Source organism: Petaurus breviceps, unplaced genomic scaffold (genome assembly GCF_028583685.1).
Source record: "Petaurus breviceps papuanus isolate PSGF00001 unplaced genomic scaffold, PetGlider_PUasm1.0 63, whole genome shotgun sequence".
Classification (NCBI taxonomy): Eukaryota; Metazoa; Chordata; class Mammalia; order Diprotodontia; family Petauridae; genus Petaurus; species Petaurus breviceps.
This window is the reverse complement of record NW_027186418.1, coordinates 1702883-1730240: the sequence shown is the minus strand read 5'-3', so window position 1 is coordinate 1730240 and position 27358 is coordinate 1702883. Positions and strand designations below refer to the sequence as shown.

General features: G+C 38.1%; 1 protein-coding gene across 3 annotated transcripts in view; it reads right to left on the bottom strand.

Moving 5' to 3' along the window:
- The window catches only part of LOC138173643 (WD repeat-containing protein 25-like), a 287285-nt gene that overhangs the window by 18227 nt on the left and 241700 nt on the right, over positions 1 to 27358 (bottom strand). For all 3 annotated transcript variants that reach the window (XM_069103694.1, XM_069103692.1, XM_069103693.1), the window contains exon 4: positions 25320 to 25450. In XM_069103694.1, coding sequence (XP_068959795.1) covers positions 25320 to 25450 — 131 coding nt within the window. The remainder of the gene's footprint in view (positions 1 to 25319; positions 25451 to 27358) is intronic.

Here is a 27358-nt window from a genome sequence, read left to right as displayed (position 1 = left end):
TTTAACAAGCACATGTAAGAGAATTCCTTTAGCCTTTATATTTAGTGATAACTGGTGGTTTGAATCCCTATCCAAAGGAATAACTATGAATTATCTCCACATCTTCATTAAAGGGCTGTTCTTCTGGGGGTTACCAAGGTGTGGATGTTTCAAAAAGAATTCTACCAACTCTAAATCTAATACTGGTGACAAATAATAATCATAATATTAGCTCACCTTTATTCTGGGCTTTAGGATTCACAAAGGGAGGTGGTATGTATACTATCCCTATTTTATAGATGAGGAAATTGAAACCCAGAAAGGGTCAGTGATTTGCCCAGTCACATAGCTAGGCTAGCTCATTCCATAAGCACTCTTGCATTAAAAACCCAGGGTCCCCCTTCAAATGAACTCCTAAGGAATATGTTTCTGCTCTGTTTGATGGTTTCCATGGTAATAGGCCTCCCTAGAAACACAGAGCTAAGCAAGTTCCTGTAAGACAAGAAAATTAAGAATGCAGCTAGTGAATATAAGGACCAGGATTCAAACCCAGATCTCCTAAAACAAAGTTGAACACTCTTCACACTGCTCTCATCTGACAAATTATATGGTTCACTGAGTGCTTTGTCACAATGTAAAAACATCAGTGACATAAAAGCACATAATACTAAAATGAACATCTACAGAAAGAGGTACAAAGGAAAGAGTGATGAGCTGGGAATCAGGAGCCCTGCACTCATAACATACACTTGGAAATAGAAAGAATTTCAGGGGCCAACTCAGATCATGATTATTATCTATCTACAACTCCAGCAACTGGTACCTCCTCCAGTGACAGGAGGATTCATTTTTGCCAGAGAAAAGTCCATTCTGGTTTTGGATATCTAATTGATATCAAGCTCTTATAAGGAACCAAGATCTGCCTTATAGTGTCTTCCACCCATTAACACCAGATCTACCCTCTGGGTCCAAGCAGAGCAAGGCTAGTCACTACCTTCTCCATGTTACAGTCATTCTGATACTTAAAGATAGCAATCATCTCCCACCCAAGTCTTTTCTTATCCAGATGAAATATCCCTAATTTCTTTGACTATCTCCACAACACATTCCAAAAACCTAAGTATTTCCTGCATACAGAGCATTAAGGCCAGAGCTAGGCAATGGGGGGAGTCCATGCCCTCGTGGATCTTATGATAGGAATTTCCTTCTGCATGCCTTTAAGTTCTGCTCATGGTCCTGTTCATACTCCCCTGATAAGCTCCAGCTTGTAAGTGTCCCTTTGGAGATGGAGCACCTAGAACTAGACAGAATACAATGGCACAAACAATAAGTTCTTTCACTCAGCTCCTATTAATGTAGCCTAAGACATTAGGGTTGGTTTATTTTGTCGTTGCTGCTGCTGTTATTGTTTTGGTTCTATCAGTCTTGACTCTGTCACTAACTAAGAGTGGGACCTTGAGCAAATCACTTCCCATCTCTTAGAATCAGCTTCCTCATCTGTAAGATAATATGAATGGTTAATATTTCTATAGGACTTTAAGATTTGCAAAGTGCTTTACACATATAATCTTGTTTGATTCTTATAATAACTGTGTGGAGTAGGTGCTATTATAACTCCCATTTTAGAGATGGGGAAACTGAGGCTGTAAGAGGTTAAGTGACTTGCCCAAGGTCAGACAATTCATATGTATTTAAGAGCATAATTCAAACTCATGTCTTCTTGACAAGTCTGGCATTCTATTTTAAGGGCAGCTAGGTGGCACTGTGGATAGAAAGTTGGACTTGGAGTAGGGAAGACCTCAGTTTAAATCTGGCCTCAGACACTTAATACCTGTGTGACACTTGGCAAGTCACTTAAGTACTATCTGCCTCAGTTTCCTCATCTGTAGAATCAGGGTGATAATAATAACACCTGCCTCCCAGGACTGTTATGAGGATCAAGTGAGATAATAATTGCAAATGCTTAGCAAAGTGCTTGGAGCATAAGTGCTATATGTTAGTTTTTTTTAATTTATTTGCTTTATTTCTTCCTTCTTTCTCCCTTTCTTTGTTTCTGTCCTCTTCCTTCCTTCCTTTCTTTCTTTTTCTTTCTTTTCTTCTTTCTTTTAGAGAGTACCTGAGATCGTGCCTAAATGAAGGCACTAAATGAATTCAATGGTCTCTAAGACTCTTTCCTGTTTAAAAACCCTATGCTTCTATGATTATAAGGTCCCTTTTATCTTTGACATTTTGTGTTCTCAGTCTGATATTCTGCTATTTTTATCATTCTAATTTTTATTCTATTTCCTAATGCTATTATTCTAAAGGACATTAGACCATATGAGGATGAAATACTCTCACTCAAAGGAATAAAGTTGTGAAACCATACTTGTCACTGTAAGACCAGCTGTCCTGAATGGGTCAGAGAAAGAAGCCAGTTGTATTGATCAGTGACCTCCTGCTAATGAAAGTTATTTCCTTATCTAATATTAATAAGAAAGAGGTCTGCTGTTTTTCCAGCATGCTTATCTAGTATTCTCAAAACTGTTGATTACTACCTACTTCTAGTTATTACACAAATGCTCATTGACATAAGGAATCCATAAAGCATTACTGAAGGATTATTAATTCCTGGGCAAGAAATTGAAGATTTGGGGGACACAGATGGTGTTTCATTACTGCTGCCAATGGAAGGCAAAGGCTCTAGGAAACAAAGAAAGACATGGAAAGTGAATAGGTGGCCTTTTTTTTTTTTAAACTGTGTTTGAGAATGTAATTTGGATTTCTGGATGGTGGCTTAAAATATGGAATGACAAGACTCTTGTCCGATGGGGTTCATTTAACAAGAGATTATAAAAGTACATGTGCCTGGAGTCCTGAAAAATCTAATCAACAGGGTTTTAAACTAAAAAGAATGGAAGGAAAGAGGCAATGACAAGAGAAAACGGCAGAGCTAGGTGCCAGAATGAGTAGTTACAATGTAGGAAAAAGAATATCAGGTAGAGCTATCTAGTAATTCATAAGAGACAAAAATCTAAGAAAGGAATCAGCAATAAGATGTGCAGCTTCAGATACCTACATATAAATGTAGAAAATATGGGTAACAAGCAAGGGGAACTAGAGTTTCTAATGCAAGGACACAGATTTTACTTCAGATATATCTTATAATTTGTGGGATAGGACCGTGACTGGAACAAAGTACATCTTTCCAGAGGCTGAAAACGTACATATCTTATTTAAAAAGAGAAGGTATATCCATGTGAGGAGATCCAAGATGGAAAGTAGGAAAGCATGTCAAAAATGGAGGGAGAAACAGGAGAGATAATGTCACTAAAGAATATACCACATACCAGAAGGAGAGAAGTTAATGGGGATGGTAGGGTCAACTGAGGGCTTTTTAAGGATAGGAGAAGGGTAGCTCTGTTTGTTGGCAGCAAAGAAGTTGGTACGTATGGAAAGATTGAAGATTAGTTTTTTAAAAAGGAAGACAATAGAAGGGGCTTGGATGGGTTGAAGAGTACATAGAGAGATGTGTGCCCTGGTAAGGAGAAGGGCAATATCTTCATGTGAGATAAGAAAGAGATAGTGGAAGACTATATCTGAACCATGTGAGAGGAGGGGAAAAGAGGGAGTTCTTGGTGAATGGCTTCAATATTTTTAGTGAATTGCCATGATCTTTAGGAGAGCAAAGGGAAGAGGGTACCATGGGAGGCATGAGGAGGGATGAAAAGGTTTGGAAAACCCTTTCTGCCAGGTGAGATAGTGAGCCAATTCCAAAGGTGTAAAAGGATTGCCTTGCACCAGTGAGGGCCCAGTTGAGATTATATAATATAAATTTGAAGTGGACCCAGTCAGCACAATTTCATGATCTTCTCCATCTCCTTTCAGCAGCACATAAATAGATATTAAGACAGTAAATGGTGGGATTAACCCAATGTTGGAGTTTGGCAAAGCAAGATCAGCAATAGGATAATGGAACAAAGGATTCAAGGGTACAGAATAGTATGGACTTGAACTGATTGACCAAGGGGTCAAAAGAGGGAAGGAGGAGCATGTAGCCAGTGCCTGGGAAAGAAGGGAGGGTTGGAGGAACTAGAGTTTATCGTAAAGGCCAAGAAAAGTTTTAGGGACCACAAGGATAATGGAAATATGGAAATGATAAAAGATTATGATCTGACAAAGGATTTCAGAGTTCAAAACAAAAAAGTGTAACATGTTGCGAGTGATGATGAGATCAATGACCATCTCTGGGTATGGGGCAGTAAAGACTGAAGCCTGATTGTGAAAAGTTCCAAATGCCAAACGAGGTGATCTGTACGAGATGGGGGGATGTTGTAGCTTCTTAAGAAGAATAATGACATGGACAGAACTGAGCCCTATAGAATATCATTTCTGCAGCTCTGTAGAGTATGAACTACAGAAAGGGGAGGCAGCAAAGGTAATTAGGAGACTACTGCAATACTCTAGATAACAGGTCAAGAAAATATGAACAAAGATAGTTATGATGTAAGTGGAGAGGAGACACCTGTGAGATATGTTGCACAGAATTAATAGGAACATGGCAACTAATTAGATATTTTGGTGTGGAAAAGTTAAAAAAAAAAAGCCCAGAATTGTCTGAGATGCACCCTCCATTTTGAGAAAGCAAGTTAAACCTATTTCAAAAGAGAATGGATTGCCTTAGAATACAGTGTGGTTGCCTTCTCTTTGGAGGTCTTCAAACAAAAAAGCAGGATAATCATTACTAAACAAGGGATGGAACAGCTTCTTTTTAAAAGTTTTAGTGATGAATTTTGTTTTTATACCATTTTTATTTCTGAATATTCCCCATCCCCTACCATGTCGGTCATTTCCTGTGACAAAAAAAAATTAAAAGGATTTTTTAAAAGGAATTCAATAAAACTAACCATCAAATCAACCAATTTAGATAGCATATGCAATATTCCACATCCCTAGGCCCCTACTTCAATTATCAATAAGCGTTTGTTAAGCATATCCTGTATGCTAGGCACTGTGCTAAGCACTTCTTCAAAGAGGGAAAGGAAGTGCATTTTCTCATGTCTGCTTCAAGGTCAATCTTGGTATTACAATTACACAGAATTTACCTCCTTTTTATTTATTTATATTGCTGTAATAATTGCTTACATTATTTTCTTGGTTCTGCTCACTTTATTTTCTATCATGTAAGTTCATGTAAATCTTCCCACATTTCTCCTAATTCTTCATATTCACTATTTTTTATAATAAGGTAACCCTCCTTCACACTCATGTACCACAATATGTTTAGCCATTCCCCAATTATTGGGCCTCTACTTGTTTCCAGGTTTTTGCCATCTAGAGGAGATTTTTGCTTACCAACAAGTTTAGTAAGACAGCATTTGCAATCCTCTATGATTCTAAGAAGATCCTGTGGGTCTTTTTCAAGTGCGGAAAAGAATTAAAGAAAGCCAAAGGATAAATAAGCATATCTTAAGGTTCTCCATCATGCTCTAGTGACAGAACAAGAGGAAGGTGAGGAACTATAGTATGAAAGGCATTAGCTGAACAGGTGGAAGAACTTCATTGGTTAAGGGTCATTAAAATGATTAAATGTACTTACAAGGACAGTTGTGAAATGTCTTTCCTTAGGGAGCTTTAAGAGTAGGATGGACTACCATCTGTCTAGGATGGTATGTAGGAGAGGCGTGGGACAGGCTTAGATGAAGCAAACAGGAAAGTTCCCATGTAGATGTACTCACTCACTGTCCCTTTAATAGGTACTGATTGGCCTCAACTCCATTCACTTTCATTGGGCATTGGTAGAAATGAATCAAAATGAATTAACTCTTTAAATTCTACCCAATTTCTATAGGCTGCTCAAATGCAGCCTTCCGAGAACAAAACTAAAGAAAACAGCCAAAAGATTTCTTTTCAGGGATGAGACACTTGAGGGTTAATTAGAAAGACTGCCTACGGAAGAAAACCCTCCTCTCCCTCACACAAAACAACCTAGTCTGCCATTTTAAAGCCCAGAGACAACTCTAGCCATTCTGCAAAGGAATTTAAAACTACATCAAAACTATGCACATCCTTGATACAGCAATACTAGGCCTATATGCTAAAGAGACCAAAGAAAGAGGGAAAGGAGTCATTTATAAAATGTTTTTGTTTACAAAAACATTTACAGCAACTCTTTTTGTTGTGGAAAAGAATTGGAAACTAAGGGAGTACCCATCAATTGGTGAATGGCTAAACAAATTATGATATATTAATATCATAGCACGTTATTCCACCAAAAGAAATTATGAAAAAGATAGTTGCAAAATAATCTGTGAAGAGTGGTACAAAATGATGCAGAATGAAGGGAGCAGAACCTGGAGAACAATTTATACAATAACAACACTGTAAGGACAAATAACTTGAAAAGATTTTTAAAATCTGATTGATGCAATGACCAACCATGATTCCAAAGGAGAGATAAAGAACATTTTACCTACCCCCTGACAGAAGAATGGTAGACTCAAGTTGCAGAATGAAGACTACATTTTTGAACACGGCAAGCATGGGAATTAGTTTTACTTCACTATGCATATTGTTACAAGAATTTTTTTCTTTTTTCATGAGAGGGTGAGAGGAGGGAGAAGAGAGGCAATGATAGTGCTAAGAAGGAAGGAAGGAAGGAAGGTTACGGAAGCATTTTTAATATATAAACGAGACTAGAAAGAAGGCTAAACAAAAGTAATCACAGATAAGCAGTATATAATTAAAAGTTACATACTGAATTTTATAATCTGAAAAAGAAAAAGCAATCTGTACATAATAAAGATTCACAGCTTCACATACAATCCTTTTTATGTTCTCCTGTGTCTATGGAAGTGCTCATTTTAGTTGGCATTTATAAAAAAAACACCCCAGAAGAAGTGTTTTTAAAAACCAAAAACAAGAAAAAATCAAACTAGAAGAAGTCTGGTTCTAAAGTGGTTACCAACCTGAATTAACATACATTAGTCCCTGAATCAAAGGATGACAGGATCATAGATCTAAAGCTATAAGAGACCTCAGAGGTTATTGAATTCAACTCCCTTATTTTACAGATAAGGGAATTAAGGCTGAGAAAGGTTAAGTTACTTGCTACATAGTCACAATTAGCAGTTATGGGATTTGAACCTAGGTTCAATGATTCCAACTTTATCGATGTTTAGTACCACATTGCTTCCTAAGGGCTAGGCCTTATAAGCAAATAAATCTCTTGATTTCTCATAGATGAAATATCAGCACTATTGAAACTAGATAACCATAGGAGCAGGCCTTCCCAACAGATCTATCTCAGTCAACCAGAAGGGCATACATCATTCCCTCAGTTACATTCTCCTACCCTTTCCCGAACTCCATTACAGTAAGTATTATGCTTGAGACTCTCAAATATATGCTGAAGTTGATAGGGCAGAAATTCAGACAATAGCCATATGAGAGATGCAGCCTTAGCCATCTCAGGAGAGTTTCATTATTACAGACTCATTTAATATTGTAAATAGACACTACAGCTTCTAGAGAGAGGAGAAACATAAGGCAACCAGGGGCAAAGAAAATAATCACACATATGTTTCCCCTGTCCATCTTTTAAGAGTCAGATGCTTGGGCAAGACACACAGAGACATACTCAGGTCAAGGACTGTTCCTAGGAAGACTGACAATGTGGTTGTGTTGTTCCTAAGCTCATCTGGCTCCACAATGCTCCTATGACAACCACATCTGCCACAAGGTTCCACAGTAGAGGCCAATCTATTACTCTCAGAAGTAAGGCCTGTTTTCTTCTCCCTTTAATTTCTCTATCACATTCTGTCCTTGGAATACCCCAAATGATAGGAGCTTACCTCCAAAGGCTCTATGATATCCTTCAGATAACACTAACCTCATAGCTTCTTACTGCCCCTGGCAATGGTTCTGAAAGAAGGTAGCCAGGGCCAGACCCTTTTGAGAAATGAACTGGAACAATATATCAGAAAGAGTATAACCAGGATGATAAGAGCCCTTCAGAGAATGCCATACAAGCATTAACTAAAATAACTAGAAAAATTCAGTCTGTAGAAGAGAAGACCTAGGGGGATATGATGCTCTCTTCTAGTACCTGAGGGGTCTGTGATAAAAGAGATTTGATTTGTTCTGCTCGGTCCCAGATGGCAGAACTAGTTAGCAAATGGGTGGAAGTTGCAGAGAAAGATTTCAGTCTTGATGTATGAAAAAACTTTAAGCTGTCTAGAAGTAGAAGGGGCAGCCTTAGGAGCTAATGGGTTATCCATCAGTCAGTTAACAAGCATCTAGTAAGTATTTAGTATGTGCCAGGTACTATGCTAAATTGGGAATACCAAAAAAAAAAGGCAAAAGTTCATTTTTTATACATATAAATATGTGTGTGTATACACACATATACATATACAATATATTCATATGTATTTATACACTTGTTACAAGGGTTTTGTTGGGGGGGGGGATTTGAGGAGAGAAAATAAATGCTTGCTAATTGAAAAAAATTTTAAAGGCTAAAATAGTCCCTATAATCAAGGGTGATAAACCCTACAATCCGCTTTCTCTGCACTAACCTTAGGTTCCAAAGCATTAATAAAGTGGTGATGTGGTTGGTCCCAGATGGCAGAACTAGCAGCAATGGGTGGAAGTTGGTCCCAAAGTGGTTCTAGCACGAATTTATGCCATTTTACCTCAACTGAACTGTCATTGGTAGACAGGAATCTTTTGCCTCTTTTCATAAACCCAGCACTCGGTATAGTTCCTGGCACAAAATGTTTACTGACTGAGTGATTGATCTGCCTATCATATTCCTCAGAGTGGCTAGCTCAAACCTTCATTCCCCCAGTCCCACACCTACCTTTTTCACTGTGATGACCTCAAAGCCCATTCTGCTGAGAAATTCAGGACATAATCTATTCATCTTCCCCTTTTTCCATCTGTCACTTAATCACCACAGAAGTTCTAGCCTTCCCTAAATCCTTCTGAACTTAATCCAACTCCCTACATCCTTTACCTTAACTCTTCCTTCTTCTCCTGGGCCTTGGTCTATCAATTATCCTCTCATTCTCTTGTACCTTCAATCTCTTCACTACTGACTCTTTAATTTTTGCCTAGATAAAAGGTCAAATCTCCCCTGTCCTATTCCCTATCTCCCCTATCCCTCGAACACAAACCATAAGCTACCCATAAGGGTAGGGAATGTGTCTATCCTTGGAATTCATTTAGTCCCAAGTGTAGAGCTCTGCCTATATTGTATATTAATTTGTTGAATTCCTTCACCCTTCAGCTACCATCTCTCTCTTCCTTTCCTTTCATTCAAGAAGTAGTCAATAATTTAGCAAACATTTATTAAATATCCATTATGTTCAATGCACTGTGCTGGGTTCTAAAGATACAAAGATGAAAAACAAACAGTCCCATTCTACATGGCATGCATGCAAATGAGTATGATACAAGGTAGATGATGGTAGAAGCAGAAAAATAATAAAAAACAAAGTACTCTAAGAAATTTGGGGGACAGAGGGATCCATCTGATTCACTGGTAGAGCAGAATGGGGAAGGTAGGACTACATGGAGCTAGATGTGGATAGAAAAGAAGGATTTTAATAGGCAGAGAAAAGAAAGGGGTATAGTAAAGAAAACATGGGAGATGACTTGTGCAAATGCCTAGAGGTAGGAAACAGCAAGATAAGGTCAGAAAACAGCTACTAGTTTAATTTGGTGAGATTACAGGGGTGGGGAACCTGTGGTATCAAGGCCACATGTGGCCCTCTAAGTCCTCAAGTGCAGCCTTTGACTGACTCCAAACTTCACAGAACAAATCCCCTTAATAAAAGGATTTGTAGGGGTGGCTAGGTGGTGCAGTGAATAGAGCACCGACCCTGGAGTCAGGAGGACCTGAGTTCAAATCTGGCTTCAGACACTTAACACAAAAACTAGCTGTGTGACCTTGGGCAAATCCCTTAACCCCAATTGCCCTCCAAAGAGCAAAAATAAAATAAATAAATAAAAGGATCTGTTCTGCAAAACTTGTACTTAGGCAAAAGGCTGTACCTGAGGACCTAGAGGGTCACATGCGGTGGGCTACAACACAGGATTATTAATCACTATCACTGTTAAATAACAGCTCTCTTCCTACATGTCTGACAATTTATTCTCAGTCACCTTTGTTGGATCATTATTGTGTCCCTCTTTAATAAGGTGGGCATCCTTCAAGGGGTTATTCTGAGCCTTCTTCTCTTCATTCTTTTTACTTGGTGATTTCACTAGCTCCCAAGTGTTCAATTATTAGAGGCAGCTGGGTAGGGCTGGGGACAAAGTGTTGAACTTGGAGTCAGGAAAACCTGAATTGGAATACTGCCTCAGAAAGGAGAATACTGGGCAAGTCACTTAGCTAATCTCAGCCTTAGTTTTCTCATCTATTAAATGGGGATAATAATAGCACCTACATCAAAGGGTTGTTCATAACAACCTATTTAAATATTTAACATATTTATATTTAACATATTTATATAACATATTTAAAGTTGTTTGCAACCCTTTATGAGCTATATAAATAAAAGCTATTAGAATTATAATCAAGAACATCACCTCTATGCAAATTATTCCTAAATCCTTTTATCTGGCTTTAATCTTTCTCCTGAACTTTAGGCCCACATCACCAGTTGTGAGAGTGATATCCACCTGGATTCACTTCTTCCAAAGCACAGCTCAGAGGCCATCTTCTATTGAGGCCCCTTCTGATTCCACAGTTGTTAGAGTTCTTTCCCTCACCAAATGGTTTTGCATTTACCCATCTGGGTACATGTTTTATCCCCCACTTTCCATTGTAAAGTCTTTGTTTCTTTTCTTTTTTTTTGTTTTTTTTTTATTCACAGCTGGTACCTTGCAAATAGTAGGAGGGCAGTAAATACCTATTGAATTGAACTGAATGATTAAATTTGACCTGCGGAATAAGAAATTCTATTTTAGGTTAGAGAGGTTAAGGGAAAGAAAATGACAGAGGGAAATGCTGAAAAGCGCAGTTTGAGACCAAACCTGATCAAAGTTTCGCTAAAAGTTCAAAAGATAAAAAGGAGGGAAAAAAAAGTAAACACATAAAAGACAAATAAGAAAAATCAAACATTCATTGGGCAGCTATTCAGGATATCATCTACATGGCAAAGTAAGGCTGAAGCTCACTCAGAAAAAGCACAGAAAATTTATCACAGAATATTTCAAACAGATGTAATCACAAGGACGCAAGCTTCAAAGGAAAAGTGATTGCTCAGGCCAAATCTTCCAAAAACATTTAGGATTCACATTTAAAGAACTCAGAAAACATGATCACAAAGGAAGTCTCCCTGTCTCCAAATCTCTTCCTTCTCCAAACCACCCTTACAGTGCTATCAAAATAAATCCACAAGTCACTTGGCTCAAAAACCCTGAGTGGCTTTCTCTTGCTTTTCAAGATCAAATGCAAATTCTTTACTCTGGCCAGCATTCAAAATTCTCTGGAATCCAGTACTGACCTTTCCCCACCTTATTCCATACCACACCTTTCTTACATTCTCTTTTATAGACAAACTGGAGTACCGATCTTCCCTGATCTTAGCCTGCTATCTCTCTTGCCTCCATGCATTCACACCAGTCCATCTGCCTTTACCTAGAATACACTCCGTTCACTATCCACATTTCTGCCTGCCGAGATATCTCTCTACCTTGAAGGCTTGGGTCAGGTGCTACATCCTCCAATAAAGCCTTCAATAATCTCTCTCCCACCCTCCCTTTTTCCTTAAGTTTTCTTAAACCACTTTTCTGACTTTCTCCTTTCCTTTCTTTAGAGTCTATGTTGTAGCATACTTCACATATATGTCATATCCCCTAGGAAATTGTATCCCCAATGTCCAAAACAAAGTTGTGTACCCAATAACTGACACTTAATAAATAATTGTCTGTGGCATTTAAATGAGTTGGAAATCAGCATCATTAGGGACTTTCTATTTGTTTAAACATTTCTATAACTTGCAGGTGCCGCAACTAATTAGACACATCGGCTTATGCTGTATTGCAGTGAATGGTTTCAATACATCAAAGATCTGTGCTTTCATTTGTGTGAAAACTCTCTTCACCAATGCAGGTCACAACCCTCCCTCTCTTAGGACATGCTCTTGAATTGAAGCTTTTGTCAAAAATTTCACGATCCTGCAGCCACTTCGGTAATGAGAATATCTAACTTAACTCAGCTGGCATGAACATAACAATATTAATAATAACAATAACATTTTTATGGTGCTTTCTATAGGCACTGTGCTATAAATGCTTTATTAAATATTATCTCAATTGATCCTCACAACAACAAACTGAGTGGTAGGTGTTATTATTATCCCCACTTTAAAGACGAGGAAACTGAGGCAAACAGAGGTTAAGTTCTTGCCTGAGGTTACACAGCTAGAAAGTATCTGAAGCTGGATTTGAACTTGGGTCTTCCTGATTCTGGCCCTGGTGCTCTATTTACTGCACCACCTAGCTAACCCTGCCCAATAGCTGCTGATCCCATACTTAAAGTCTCTCCAGGATACAAAGGCCTTCCAGGGTTTGTCCTCCACTAGCAGAAATGTCTTCAAGAACCTTCACCAAGATGATATATCTAGGGAAAGATCAGTTAATGGAGGTAGGGAAGAACCCAAAAGAAATTAATGAATTATGGATGGATTTTATAATGGGTTTCACTATCAGGGCTAATTCTTTTAAAATAAGAAGCTCTAAGTTGGCCATTAGAAAACTAAATTATGTCCACAAGTATATCTTAAACCACATATACCTTGCCTATACTGACAATTTAGCAAAAACTTCATCAGGATCTGAGGCCTTGAGAAAAGAAGGAAATACAAGGAGGAGTTGACCAAAAAAAAATTTATTCCTCATGAACATTAACTGATGTTTTGTTTAGACATAACAAAGGAACATCCACACATGTATGAAGATGTGACTCATCTACCCCTAGATCAGTTCATTTGACACATCTCTTCAACGAATACTTATTTATTAACTATCTATTTGCAGAGGACTGGGCTGAACCTAAGGAAAATATAATGTAAATTTAAGTCACAGCTCCAAGCATCATGGAATACAGAGTTCAATAAGGAAGAAGATACATACATAAATACCATAAACCACAATAGTATGTGGTAAGTAGACAGCTAGGGAGCACTGGGCTTGGAACTAGGGAAGATTCATTTTCATGAATTCAAATCTGGCCTCAGAAACTAACTGTGTGACCCTGGGCAAGTCACTTAACCCTGTCTGCATCAGATTCCTTATTTGTAAAATGACCTTGGGAAGGAAATGGCAAACCACCCTAGTATCTTTGCCAAGAAAACTCCAAATGGGGTCATGAAGAGTCAGACACTACTGAAAAGACTCAACAAAAATATAAGTGCATTATATTAGAGGAAAGTATTATTATGTGAGGTCTGAAGTTACCAGGCACCTAAAAGGTAATGAGCAAGAGACCACAGAATAGACTTTGAACACTTTTCTATCCTTCAAGAAAGCTAACTGGCACTTTTAGCAATTAGATTTTTTTTTTTTCCGGAGAGAAGCTGTGATGGAATGGAATAATTGTTGAATTTGGAATAAGACCTGAATCCAAGTTTCATTTCTGATACCTACTAGCTCTATAACTTTGGGCAAAGCTTTTTACTTTCTGAGCCTCAGCTATTTCCTTGGCTATAAAATCAGCTTAATAATTCTTACTCTACAACCTAAAGGGGCTATTGTAGAGTTCAGCTAACATGATATATATAAATAGTATCTGGTTGGTTTTTTTTATCTTACCTGTGATTTCATTCATGTAAAGAATTCTCAATAAGGAAACTCCTACCAATGCAGATCAGTAACTGCTCTCCAATTTATTATCAAAGAAAGCTGCTTTTCTGAGCGCTGGGGAGTTAAGTGACTTGTCCAGGGTCACACAGTCAATATATGTCAGAGGATGGGCTTTTAATCCAAGGAAGTTCTCTATCCACTAAAAAGGATTGCCACTCCATAATGCACTCCATAAACATGTGTTATGATTATTGTTGTTGTTTTTATTGTTGTTACTTTTATATTCCCCCTGCACACAGGAAAATATAGTTCAATAAATATGGAATCACAAAGCTTTAAAATATTACACCAAGAAACCAAGAATTTCTTTCAAAATCTTTCCAAAAGGGCTCTATAAAACAAGCATTGAGTATTAATGAGCTGTGTAAAATCCATAACAGTATGTGTGTCTAGAAAGTGAGCTGTTATGTCAATGTCAATTTTATTATAAAAATCATATCATGCTCAGTAATTCACTGTGCTCAGAAAACCACAGGCAGGCCTGGAAAGCCCATAACAAGGTGTGAAGCAGAAAATATACATAGGGAGGAATGGGGACTGAAGAAGGCAATAGTCAGCACATCAAAGGCAACAGTTCAGATTCAACTTGACAAATATCACTTCTAGCTCACAAATATCAAGGATAAATTGTGGTAAAAAGAGAAAAGGATTTATGACAGTCACTTGTTACCTTTGTTACCTTGGGCAAGTGCCCTCCTCTTTCTGAGCTTCAATTTCCTCATCTTTTTTTAAAATAAAGGATTAGACTCACTAGATGCTCCTTAGCATCCCTTCCAGCTTTAACACTGAGACATATAATTACTGTTATTGCTATTAATAGCTTATCTAAATTTTATATGACTGTGAGTTCCTCAAGGGCAGGGACTCCAATTTATCATTTTTCAGTGTTTCCTATAGAATCCTGCATAGGCTTTTACATGCATCAAGTACTTAACCAATACTACATTAGATTCATTTTAGGTTTTACACCTTAAAAATAGAACTCTTTCACAGGAAAAAAAATTGTTTAAAATTTGGGGGAAAAAATGACCAATAAATTATATTTTTAATTATTGTGACAGGTTTCCTACAATTCCTTTAAATCAAATAAAAACATTTTATTCCTTTTCAAAAATCAGTAGTCTGTCTGCTGGTCTTTTTCACTCTAATTGTCATTATCTTCCTGAAAGCAATCAGATTTTACACAGAAAATTTCAGGGTAGAAACATGCCGGCCTAACAGTCCACCATTGGCTTAAAAAACCCTGAAGTGTTATTTATCACTTAGTAAGTGCCAGGAGTATATGAGATACCACTTTTGGTCAAAGTGTAGTGGTAATGGAATTTAAAGATCCCATTATATTGGCTTGGTTTTCGGGTTAAGTGTTAAAACCCAAAGTTTGTGAACCCTACAGTGGGATGGACTTGTTGACATGACAAGAGGGGGCTGAACTGGGAGGAGTTGGTGCCCTGCTGAGAGGGCCCAAGCTGAGAGAGGTCAGAAGAACTTTTGGGAGCAGCATCATAGAGGCAGAGAGAGAGCTGCCGGGAATGAGGATGCTGGGAGAGAGAAATGCCAGGGAGTCAGAGTTGCTTTTAGAGAGAGAGAGAGAACTAACTGCCAGCCAAAGCTGCCTGGACTGCTGAGGGCCAGTTGGAGCTGCCCAGGACTTTTGAGAACTGCCATCCAGACCTGCTGAGAACTGAGGAGGTATGACTGTGGTGCTGGTACTTTGTCTGTCTGTTTTGATGTTACTTTGTCAGAGTTATTTGTTGATGGAGGCCTCAGACCTTGCTGGGCCTAGGTTGATTTCACAGGCAGAAGGTGAATTGAAGAGGATGCCGGCAATGTGAAGAAATGTTGTGGTGTCTTTGTTAAGCTTTGTCTTCCTAGGAACAGAAACTGTTGAGAACTTGCCTTGGGTCAAGATGAAGAAAAGACCTCTCCTTGGGTATTGAATGCTGTGGTGATATTGTAGCCTAGTTGTGACCTAGGGGTGGATGGCTTTTATGCTCTGTGACTGACCAAATGAATGTACTTTGCTTATGATGGAAACTAATTTCCAACTGAGACTACCCAGGGGTGGAGTACTTTGATTTTGTACTTTGTGATTGAACTGAGGACTTAAGACTTTGTGACTGACCAAATGAATGTACTATCCGGGGGTGGAGTACTGTGACTTTTGTACTTTGTGATCAATCTGAGAACTTACTAAATGATTGAGTTACCCTGTATTTTGATTTTTCTGTGAATGTTTTGCCTTAATTTGTTACTGAATATATGGAGAGTTACTATGCTCATAATCAGAACCTGGAAGTTGCTTTTGCCTTGTCAGATCACCTCAATGCATCTGTATTTTATTTTAAGAGTAATTTATCACTGTCTATGATTTAGGTGGGGAGAGGAGGAGAAGTTGAAACTAAATTCTAACTACATTACAAGGGCACTTATGTGAATAATTACCTTCATTAGCTTTTGATAAGACTGTTCAACCCCTTCACACACAATGCTTTTGTTCTTTTTGTTTATAGTACCAAACTGTTTTCCAGGATGGTTTTACCTATTCACAGATCCACCAACAGTGCATCAACATGCCTATTTTCCCACAACCTCTCCAGCATCTATCATTTTCTCTTTTTTTGTCATCTTTTGAAGATGGGTTTGAGGTAGGATCTTGTATTTCCTTTAATTTGGATTTTCCTAATTAGTAGTGATTTGGAGCATTTTTTAATATGGTTGTCGATAGCCAAGATTTCTTCTATGCCTGTTCATATCCTTATACTATTTTTGCAATTGGGGAATGGCTCTAGGTCTTGTAAATTTGAAATGAGACCTTTATCAGAGAAATGTGCTACAAAGATTTTCCCCAGGTAACTGTTTCCCTTTTAGTCTTAGCTTTACTGGATTTGTTTGTGAAAAAAAAAAAATGTTATGTAACCAAAATTATCTATTTTATCTTCTACTTTCTATCCCTTGTTTGATCATGATCTGATACATAATTTTCCATGTTTCTCTAATGTGCTCATGACGTGATCCTTTATATCCAGATCACTTATCCAATTTGGAAAAAAGTTACTCAACAGGGTATGTATGCCCTTTGACTTGGTTATATTACTGCTATACTCAAAAGAGACCAAAGATATAGGAAAAGGTCCTAAATGTACAAAAATAACTATAGCAGGGGGCTTTTTGGTGGTAAAAATAATGCCCTGGAAACTAAAGAGATGCCTATCAATTGAGGATGGCTAAGTTGTGGTATATGAATATGATGGAGTTAAATTGTTTGGGGCAAAATGAGGACATAGATGGTTTCAATGAAACCTGAAAGATTGATATGAACTGAAACAGAGTAAAATATGCAGAACCAGAAGAATAATTTATACAATATAACACCAAATTGTAAAAACAATTTTAAAGACTTTTATAAACTGATGAAAAATGAAATGAGCAGAACCATGAAAACAAACAAATTTGAAAGATATAAGAAGTATATATAAGATATAATCAATACAATTACCTTCCATGATTCCAAAAGACTAGGAATGAAACATACTCTATACTTCCTGACAGAGAAGTAACAGATTTAAGATGTAGAATGAGATGTATATTTTTTCACAGGACTGGCACACAGGAGACATTCAGGCAGTGTTACTGACATGCTGACATAACTGGAAAGTGTTCATGGGACATAGGGAATGACAAAGAGGGTGGAGGTTGGAGTAGATGTTTAGTGCCATTAACACAAAAATACATCTGACAGAGGCAACTTTTCCAGGCAATATAGACTGTGCCAGTATCCATCACAGGAACATCTGTTTCTCATCTAACACCCTTCTGCATCATAGTCGTTGGTGTCTGCCCTAGGACAGCATCTGGTATTTTTAACAGACTGCTTAATCAGATGGTGTCATTGCTGAGTAATTTCTTGCGTGTTTTATCTTCAAGGCTAAAAACAGTCTAAGCACCTTTAATTGATGAGGCTGTCAGGAAGGAATGGATGACAAGAATCCTCTCTTCACCAGCACTAACATGATGAGGCATTTCATACTTTAAAACAGTTTCAAATTAACCAATGTAGAATTCTGACTCCTTTTTTGTTAGATCCCTGTCTTGAACTATTTCTTCTCCTCACTCCCCACATCTAACCAGTTGCTAAATCCTCTTGTTCCTAGCTAGGTAACATCTTTAGTGCTCATTCCTACCTTTCCATTTATTCTGCTCTCACCCTAGTTAAAAGGCTCTTCTTACCTCTCCCCTGGGACATACATTAGCCATATAAGTCTGTCTACCTTTACTCTCTCTTTTCCAATCCATCCTTCATGAAGCTACCAAAACTGTCTTCCATTTAATGCACTGATTTAATGAACTCCCTTTTATAATAACTCCTGTTTCTATAGTGCTTTCAGGTTTACAAAGCATGTTCCTTCCAAAACTCCACAAGGCAGGTAATTTAAATGTCACTATCCCCATTTTAGAGCTGAAAAAATTAAGGCTTGGAGAGGCTATTTTTAATTATGAAAAAGTATTGTCACAGACATGCATTTATCTAAAGAACATTGTATTAGAGTAGACTGTTCACTATAAAGGTATGAAAAGGTTTTCTCTCTTTGAAACTCCACTCAAAATTATGTATATGACTCCCCATAGGATAAAAGTACTCACTCCTTAAAATAGCATTCAAGACCCTCCACAATATGGTTCAGACTTACTATTCTAGCTTTACTCCAAGTGTACTACTTGTCCAGTTTTTATCTGATTCTGCGCTCCTTCTGATGGAGTACAGGTTCTGGGAACACCTTTGAATCTGCCCACTTGATGAGATCTTTGCCTAAGACTATAAGCCTTTCCTTATCCCTAGGCCCAAATCTCTGTTACTCTTAACCTGCCTAGCCTTCCACTGTCTAGCTACTTTCCACCCTGGATCCTAGCAAAATATCTAACCCAAATCTGTTATCCTTAAACTATCCTAGCCCTCCACTGCCAGTCATCTCTAGATAGTCTTCAGCTATTTCCCACCCTTAATCCCATTCTTGGAATCTGATCTCAGTCCCATCAAGATCCTCTTTAGACTCCTCCTCAAGACCCTCCCCAAACCCCTCCTCTAGGCTACTTCTAGATCCCACCCACAATCTTTCTGTATGTAAGATCTAACTTACCTCCATGAAGGGGCTGAGAATAAATCTAGCTCAGACTCAGTCTTTGTCACCTTGTTCTGGCCAGCTTGTCCAATACAAGTGTCACAAATACTTAAGCCCTTAAGACTCTACCCTTTATGGTGAATCTTTAATAAACTTTGTTTACTTTGGCTGAGGGAAGGCTTGAGTGGAATTCATTTGGCATGATCCAGTGTGTTGGCATTTTGGGGTCTCAAGCACCCTTAAATCCCAAACCTCACCACTTCCACCTCAATGCATTGATGTAAGTCATACCCCATGCCTAGAATTCAAAAGGAACACTTTGCACAAATGTATGTGATATGGGGCCACTTCACCTTTCTGAGCTGTAAAATGAGGATCACATCCACACTCCCTTTCTCACAAAGCTGATGGGCAGATAAAGAAAACTGATGAGTAAAAAGTATTTTGCATCCATAAAGCACTATGGACATCCTATTAAAATCCTACTCAAGCCCCAGTTAAGTTTCCATCTCTTCCTTGAGGGCTACTCTAATCTATGACCCATACCTCCCACCTATAACTGGTCTCCCTCCTGAACTTTTCTTAGAGCACGTTGTCTAGTTCTGCTCTTTACCATTATAGATGTATATATGTCCACACACTCCTTCCTATCATGCTAATTCTTCTTACAATTTGACAGCAGGGCTTCTGCTGTATCTTATCCTTATATGCCCCAAATCCAGTCAGTCAGTCAACTAGCATGTATTAACTACTTACTATGTGGCATGCTCTATGCCAAGTGCCAGGATGCTTAAGCACTATAAGTGCTATATATAAGCTTTTAATATAAGAAAATGAAACTCAGAGAGGATATTTTCAAGAAAAACACTGGCACAGATATGCATCTGTCTAAAGAATATTGCACTAGAATAGGATGTTGACTATAAGTGTACAAAAAGGCTCCTATTCTTGTTCTCTCTCTTTCTTCTCTCTGTCTCTCGGTCTCTGTCTCTCTGTCTGTCTCTCTGTCTGTCTCTGTCTCTCTCTCTCTGTCTCTCTGTCTCTCTGTCTCTGTCTCTGTCTCTGTCTCTCTCTCTCTCTCTCTCTCTCTCTCTCTCTCTCTCTCTCTCTCTCTCTCCCTCCCTCCCTCTTCCAATTTCCATCTAATCATACCTTTTGTTCCTTAGAAACCCAAGCGTTTCAACAAAATGGTCTAAGATTAACTTAATAGTAACAACAGTGCTCATTCATATACTGTTTTATGGATGCAAAGTATAAGTGCTTAAAATGCAAATAGAAAGACAGCCCCTGCCCTGAAGGAAATTACATTCTAATGGGAATCTAGCTTAATAAATATTTGTTGTAGTTAGTTAAGATATGCTCTCATTTTCTTAACTGTAATCATTTTGAAAAAATTAGTTCTGATAAAAGTCTTTTCTTTTAGAAGCAAGACCTTGAACAAGTCACTTCTGATGAGGTATGGGCTCTGGGAGCCCCCTCAAGCTCTCCTTGAGCCCTTGAGGTATAAGCTCTGGGAACCTCCCTTGGACTCTTGATTAAATCATCCCATTTGATGATGCATTTGCATGAGGCAATAAGCCTTATATTGTGGCTGGGCCCAGACCTCTAGCCTAGTTACTAACTGCTAACTACTAGCCTAGTTACTAGCCTAGCCCTCGTTATTCATCTACTTCCAGTCCTTGAGCCTATCAAAATATCAATACACCCTTGAACCTAGCCCACCAGCTACCTCCCACCCTTAATCATTCATTGACCTCATTAACTCCTGAAGACCCTCCCGAGTTTGACAACCCCTAGATTCCTCCCATAACCTTCAGTATTTAAGACCCCATCTCACACCACATGGTGTGAGAGCACCATACAATGCCATAGAATAGTGAGAGCACCATAGAATGACTTAGCACAGACTTACTCTATGTGTAATGCAAGCGAACTTTTAATAAATTTTACTTTTCTTTGGCTGAGAAGACTTGAGTTGAATTCATTCAGCATGACCTGGTGTGTTAGTATTTTGGGGTCTCCAGAGCAACCCTAACCCTCTTAGTGGGTACCCTCTTCAACTTCCTTTTTCTGAGCCTTGATTTCCTCTGGACTGAAACACATAAATGCTGAGGTTTGGGGGTGTGTGTGTGTATTTTTTTAACACGTTTCAAGCCTATGATTCTAGGGGAAAATGTCCCAGTTCCTATATTTCAGAAAATGGTATCCCCATATCAATAACTGTTTAGAAAAAAAGAATCTCCCTGGAGTATTATTAATTTGGTTATATGTTGCCCTTGAGTATAAATTTAGGTTATTAATCTAAATCCTAGAAGATTTGATTCTCCTTCCTCAGAGCTAACCATACCTCCTGACTGCTTTCTGAATTAAAGAGAAAATTCAGCTACCATCAATGGAATCTGCATTTATAATAATTTTCCTCAATTACTATTATAATAAACATTCTTAAAATCTGTGATGGAGGAAGGAAGGTAAGGGTGATAAAATAGGAGGCATTGAGATGCAACAACCAAAAGCAAGCCTTTTTTTTCTCCAAGGAAATAACAATGTTTTCATAGTGCTTGTAAATTTACAAAAGATTTTGTTCACAATAAATAATTCCATGGGAATAGTGTAAGTACTACTCTCCCCATTTTATAGGTTGAGAAATGGAATCTTCAAAGAAGAGAATTTATTTGCGGAGGGTCAAATACCTAATAAGTATCAGAGAAAGGAGTTCTTCAGATTCTACTAACTTGCCTCTGTATGACATCAAACTGCTTTATAATAACTCCTGCTGATAAGGTACTGGCTCTGGGAACCCCTTGAGCTCTCCTTGAATCTTCCCACTTGAGGCATTTGCCTGAGGCCATAGGCCTTTCATTGTGGCTCTACCCAAATCTTTAGCCCTTTTTTGTCCAGCAATTTCCCACCCTTGATCCTCCCAAAATATCCATACCCAAATCTGTTACACCCTAGCACTGGCCTAGCAACTTCCCACCCTTAATCACTCATTACTGGAGTCTGACCTCATTTGACTCCTGAAAACCCTTCTTAAACTCCTCCTCTAGACCACCCCTAGATTCCTCCCAAAACCTTTCTGTATATCAGACCCCATCTTTGCCTCCATGAGAGGAGGAAGTCCAGAGAATGACCTAGCACAGACTTACTCTGTGTCAGATGATTCTGTCCGGCTTGCCCAGTGCAAGCGTCACAGATACCGAGGCTCTTTAAAAGTCTACCCATTATGGCGAACTTTTAATAAACTTTGCTTTTCTTTGGCTGAGAGAAGACTTGAGTCGAATTCATTCGGCAGGACCCAGTGTTTTGGTATTTTGGGGTCTTGAGCACCCCTAAACCTACACCTCATCAATTTATGATGACCCTCTTCAGTGTCTCTATAGTGCTTTCAGGTTTACCAACCACTTTTCTCGCAAAAACTCCATGAAGCAGTAATTTAAATGTCACTGTCCCCATTTTAAAGCTAAAGAAACTGAGGCTCTGAGAGGTTATTTTCAATAAGGAAAAAGTATTATCAGAGATACATTTGTCTAAAGAATATTGTATTTTTTTCTTTATACTTTGTATTTAAGTTCCAATATTTAAGTTTATGGTGTGTTTTTGTTTCTTTTCTCTATTCTATACTTGTGTTTTGGCCCTTAAGTCTTAAATAAAATTTTTTTTAAAAATAATGTATTAGAGTGAATTGTTGACTACAAACATATGGCAAGGTTTTTTCTCTAAAAGGAAGATAAATTAAGTTAAAAATTTTTTGTACAAACAAAACCAATGCAACCAAGACTAAAAGGAAAACAGAAATCTGGGAAACAATCTTTACAGCAAGTGTCTCTAATTTCTTAAATATATAGAGAACTGAATCAAATTTATAAGATTACATTTATAAGAATATTCCCCAATCGATATATAGTCAAAGGATATGAACAGGGAGTTTTCAGATGAAGAAATCAAAGCTATCTATAGGCATATGAAGAAGTACTCTAAATCACTTTTGATTAGAGAAATGCAAATTAAAACAACTCTGAGATACCACCTCACACCTATCAGACTGGCTAATGACAAAAAAGTAAAATGATATGTTAGAGAGGACATGGGAAAACTGGAACACTAAGATGCACTGTTGGTGGAGTTGTTAACTGATCCAACCATTCTGGAGAGCAATTTGGAAGTAAGTTCAAAGGGTAATCAAATTGTACATGCCCTTTGATCCAGAAATACAACTACTAGTTCTGTATCCCAAAAAGGTCATAAAAAAAGGGAAAAGGACCTACATGTGCAAAAATATTTTTAGCAACTTTTTGTGGAAGCAAAATATTGGAAACTGAGGGGATGCCCATCAATTGGGGAATGGCTGAACAAGCTTGATGGAACACTATCATGCCATAAGAAATGATGAAGAGGCAGATTTCAAAAAATCCTGGAAGGACTTGTATGAACTGATGCAAAGTGAAATGAGTAGAACTGGGAAAACATTGTACACAGTATCAGGAACATTATGTGATGATGAACTATGAATGACTCGGCTTTTTTCAGCAATACAATGGCCCAGGACAAGTATTTTGATGGAAAATACTATCCACATCCAGATAAAGAATTGATGGATTGTGAATGCTGACTGAAACATACTTTTTCAAGTTATTCTATCTCGTGTTTCTTTTTCCTTTTGTTCTGTTTCTTCTTTCACAGCTGTGACTAATATGGAAATATTTTTTACATGATAGCACATGTATAAATTATATCAAATTGCTTATCATTTTCAGAAGAGGGAAAGGAGGAAGGGAGAAAATTCTGGAACTCAAAAACTTGTAAAAATGAATGCTAAAAATTTTCTTGACATGTAACTGGGGGAAAAATAAAATAAAAGGAGAATGATTTCCATCTAACTGCACCCTTTTCCTTTGAAACCCAAGCTTGTTTCAACACAATTGTCTAAGACCAAGTTAACAATAAAAATAGGTCTCATTTATGTGGGGTTTTATGGATGAAAAGTACTTTAAAGTCACCAGTTTTGCGATCCTTCCAACAACTCTGATAAAAGTAGTGTAAATGTTATGCCCATTTTATAGTTCAGTAAGGCAGAACACTAGGACTAGAACCCAAATATCCTGACTCCTCAATCTCATGTACTTTGCACAACACCATGATTATTCATCTATCAAACATTATTTAAAATGTCACAGTTTAGTAGTAGTAGTAGTAGTAGTAATAGCCAGTGTTTACATAGTGTTTTAAGATTTACATAGCACTTTTATACATATTCTCTCATTTGAACCTCACAACAACCTTGGTAGGTAGAAACTATTATTATCCCCATTTGACAGATGAGGACACTGAGGCAGACACTGTCCTCAGCTGGCAAATGAGGATTTTTGTAAGGACCAGATAATATCTGCAAAGTAAATTAGCATAGTGCCTGGCACACAGTAGATGAGAAATGCTTATCCTCTTCCCTTAAGTGGGTTGTTCAGGGTCACACAGCTAGTAAGTGCCTGAGGCACCATTGAAAATCAAGTCTAATACTCTATCTGGTGCACCACCTAGCTAGCTAGCATACAGCAACTTATATACTGAAGAGGAAAAAAGAAGTCTCAACCCATCTTACATAAATATGTGATTTAAAAAAAAAACTAAGATCTTTATTCCATAACAATCCATTTAATTGAAGAGTCATTTATGAATGGCCTCTCCAGGCTCTGCTTGGAAATGAGGAAGCTGCAGGGATGAATAAGGTTTGAATTCACAAAGAATTACAAAATAAGGCAAAAGATGATAAGCACCACTAGGGAGGTTCAAACACAGGGGTAAAGAGGCAAGTGAGAGGAAGGGGAAAGAGCACTAGATTCAAAGCCAAAGGGTCTGAGAAGGAGTCCAGGTTCGGCCATTTAGCACATACCTGTGTGCCCTTGTGCAAGTCACAGATACTTCTCTGGGCTTCAGTTTCCTCACCTGTAAAATGAAGGGCTGCAACTAAATGACCCCTAAAGTCCCTCCCGGCTACGAATCTCCATTGTATAAATTTGACCTGGTTTTGAATCTTGGCTCTTCCCACTTATTTCAACTCTATGTCTGGGCAAGCTGCTTCACCTCTAAAATGAGGGGGTCAGGCTACATCATATCAAAGGTCCCTTATAGCTGTGAGGTCTCTTTCCCAGTGGAGAAAGAGCATTCCTGGCTGTAATAATCTAAAAATGGAATAAATGAACTTTCAAAACATGAAAAGAACATCTAAAAACATACTTCCCACTGATTAAAAACTAAGTGCTAATTATTCTACCTCAAGGGCTCTATATATAGCTGATGAGTTCCCAATTTATTCAACTGACACAAGCAATATGTCCCTTAGAAAGGCCAAATAAGGAAGAAGTGTATTACCTTGAAACTCCTTGTATCCCAAGCTTTAATTTCTGGGCTGGATCCTCCACAAAGAAAAATATTAGGCTGATTTGGATTAAATTTCACAGTACTGATTCTGAATTTATTTTTGCAGCTAAACAACTGTGTTCCTATAATAGGAAAAAAAAAAGATGAAAAGGGGTTAGAAAACATTTAAACCAAAAAATAAATGTTCACAGAAAGTCATATTGAATGAATGAATGAAAGCATGAATGACTGTGAAACACTGGAACATGTTACCTGGTTAAATAATGAGTTTCCTATTCATTAGGTATTAGAGGTATTAAAGCAGAGATCAGATGGTGCTCAGGAATACTATAGAGGGGGGATCACATATAGAGCTGGGCACTGGCCTAAATTATCTCAAATTTCCCTCCAACTCTGAGATTTTGTGATTCTATTGGTAAGATCATAGGAAAGAGAGGAGCTGCCAAATACGAAGTCTGAGATTAAGACAAGGGGACTATCCACTGGTTCTTTCTTAAACATACATGCTTACTGAGAAGATATGATTTCCCTTTATAGGAACTTAAGAATTTTCACTCATTTATTTGATAAAAATTTATTGAATTTATAAAGTGATGGAATGTCAGAACCAAAGGGGAAAATCACTGGCCTCTAGGCCCACAGTCATTTCAGGAACCCTTATTATACTCAACCTGCACGAATTTGCCATCACAACATCAATCATTCACTCCACAAACATTTATCAAGCACCTACTGGTTGTACAGCATCAGCATCAATGGAAAGCATTTAGTAAGTACCTACCATGTGCCAGGCACTATGCTAAATGCTGGTGATATGAAGAAAGGCAAAAACAAAGTCCTTGTTCTCAAGGAATTCACATTCTAGTGGGAAAGACAATAACATGCCAACAATTATGTACATATAAGATATACACAGAGTAGAAGGAAGAGGATCTCAGCAGGAAGGCATTATCAGCGAAGAATGACAAAAGGCATCTTGCGTAAGGTGGGAATTGAGTTAAGTCTTGACAGAAGCCAGGAGGAGGGGGAGGTAAGGAAGAAGAACATTCCAGAAATGAGGAATAGCCTACAAAAAGGAAGAGATGGAACTTTATAAGTAGTTAAAGAACAGCATGAAGGCTCAAAGGGGTCACTAGACTGTAGTGTAAAAAGCTGGGAAGGTAGAAAAGGGGCAAGTGGTAAAGAGCTTTAAACATCAAATGAGGGATATTCTATTTGATTCTGGAGCTAAGAGGGAGCCTCTGGAGTTTACGGGTGTAGGGGTTAGAGGAAGAGGACATGGTCTGACTTAGGGAGACTAGTTGGTAGCTGAGCGGAAGATGGCCTTCATTGGGGACAGACTTGAAGCAGGGGCACCGGCCATTAGACTATGCAGTAGTCTCGGTGTGAGGTGAAGAGGGCTTGCACCAGAGTGACAGCTATGTCAACGAAGAAAAAGGGACATATATGAGACATTGTGAAGTTAAAAGCGACAGGACTTAACAAGACTGGATCTATGGAGAGAATGCAAGTGAGAACGCAAGGATGGTAACAGAGTTTCATGCCTGGGTGACTGGGAAGATAATAGTGCCCTCAATGGTAATAGGAAAGTTTGGAAGAATAAAGAGCTTGGGGGAAACATTATTGTGTATACAATTTAGCTAAGATACACAGTTCTTGCCTATGTGCAGCTCACAATCTGAAAGGAGGTAGGGGAGGAAGGAGGTGGTACAATAAATTTAGAAAAAAATCTTATATAAAATAGAACCTATTCATAAAATAGGAATGAACAAAGTGCTATGTAATATCTGAGGGCAGAGGGGTTACCTCATTCTTTTTGCAGGGGAGAAAGGCTTCATGTCAGAAGGACATTTGAGCTGAGCTGAAATAGTTGGTTAGGATTTCAATCGGTACATGTACTATACTAGTCATTTAATATTTATGTAGTGTCTACTATGTACAAGGCACTAAGTTCAGTACTGTGGGTCCAAAGGCAAAAGCGGGTACAATCTTTCTACTCAAGAAATACAAAATTTCTATAGGAGATAAGG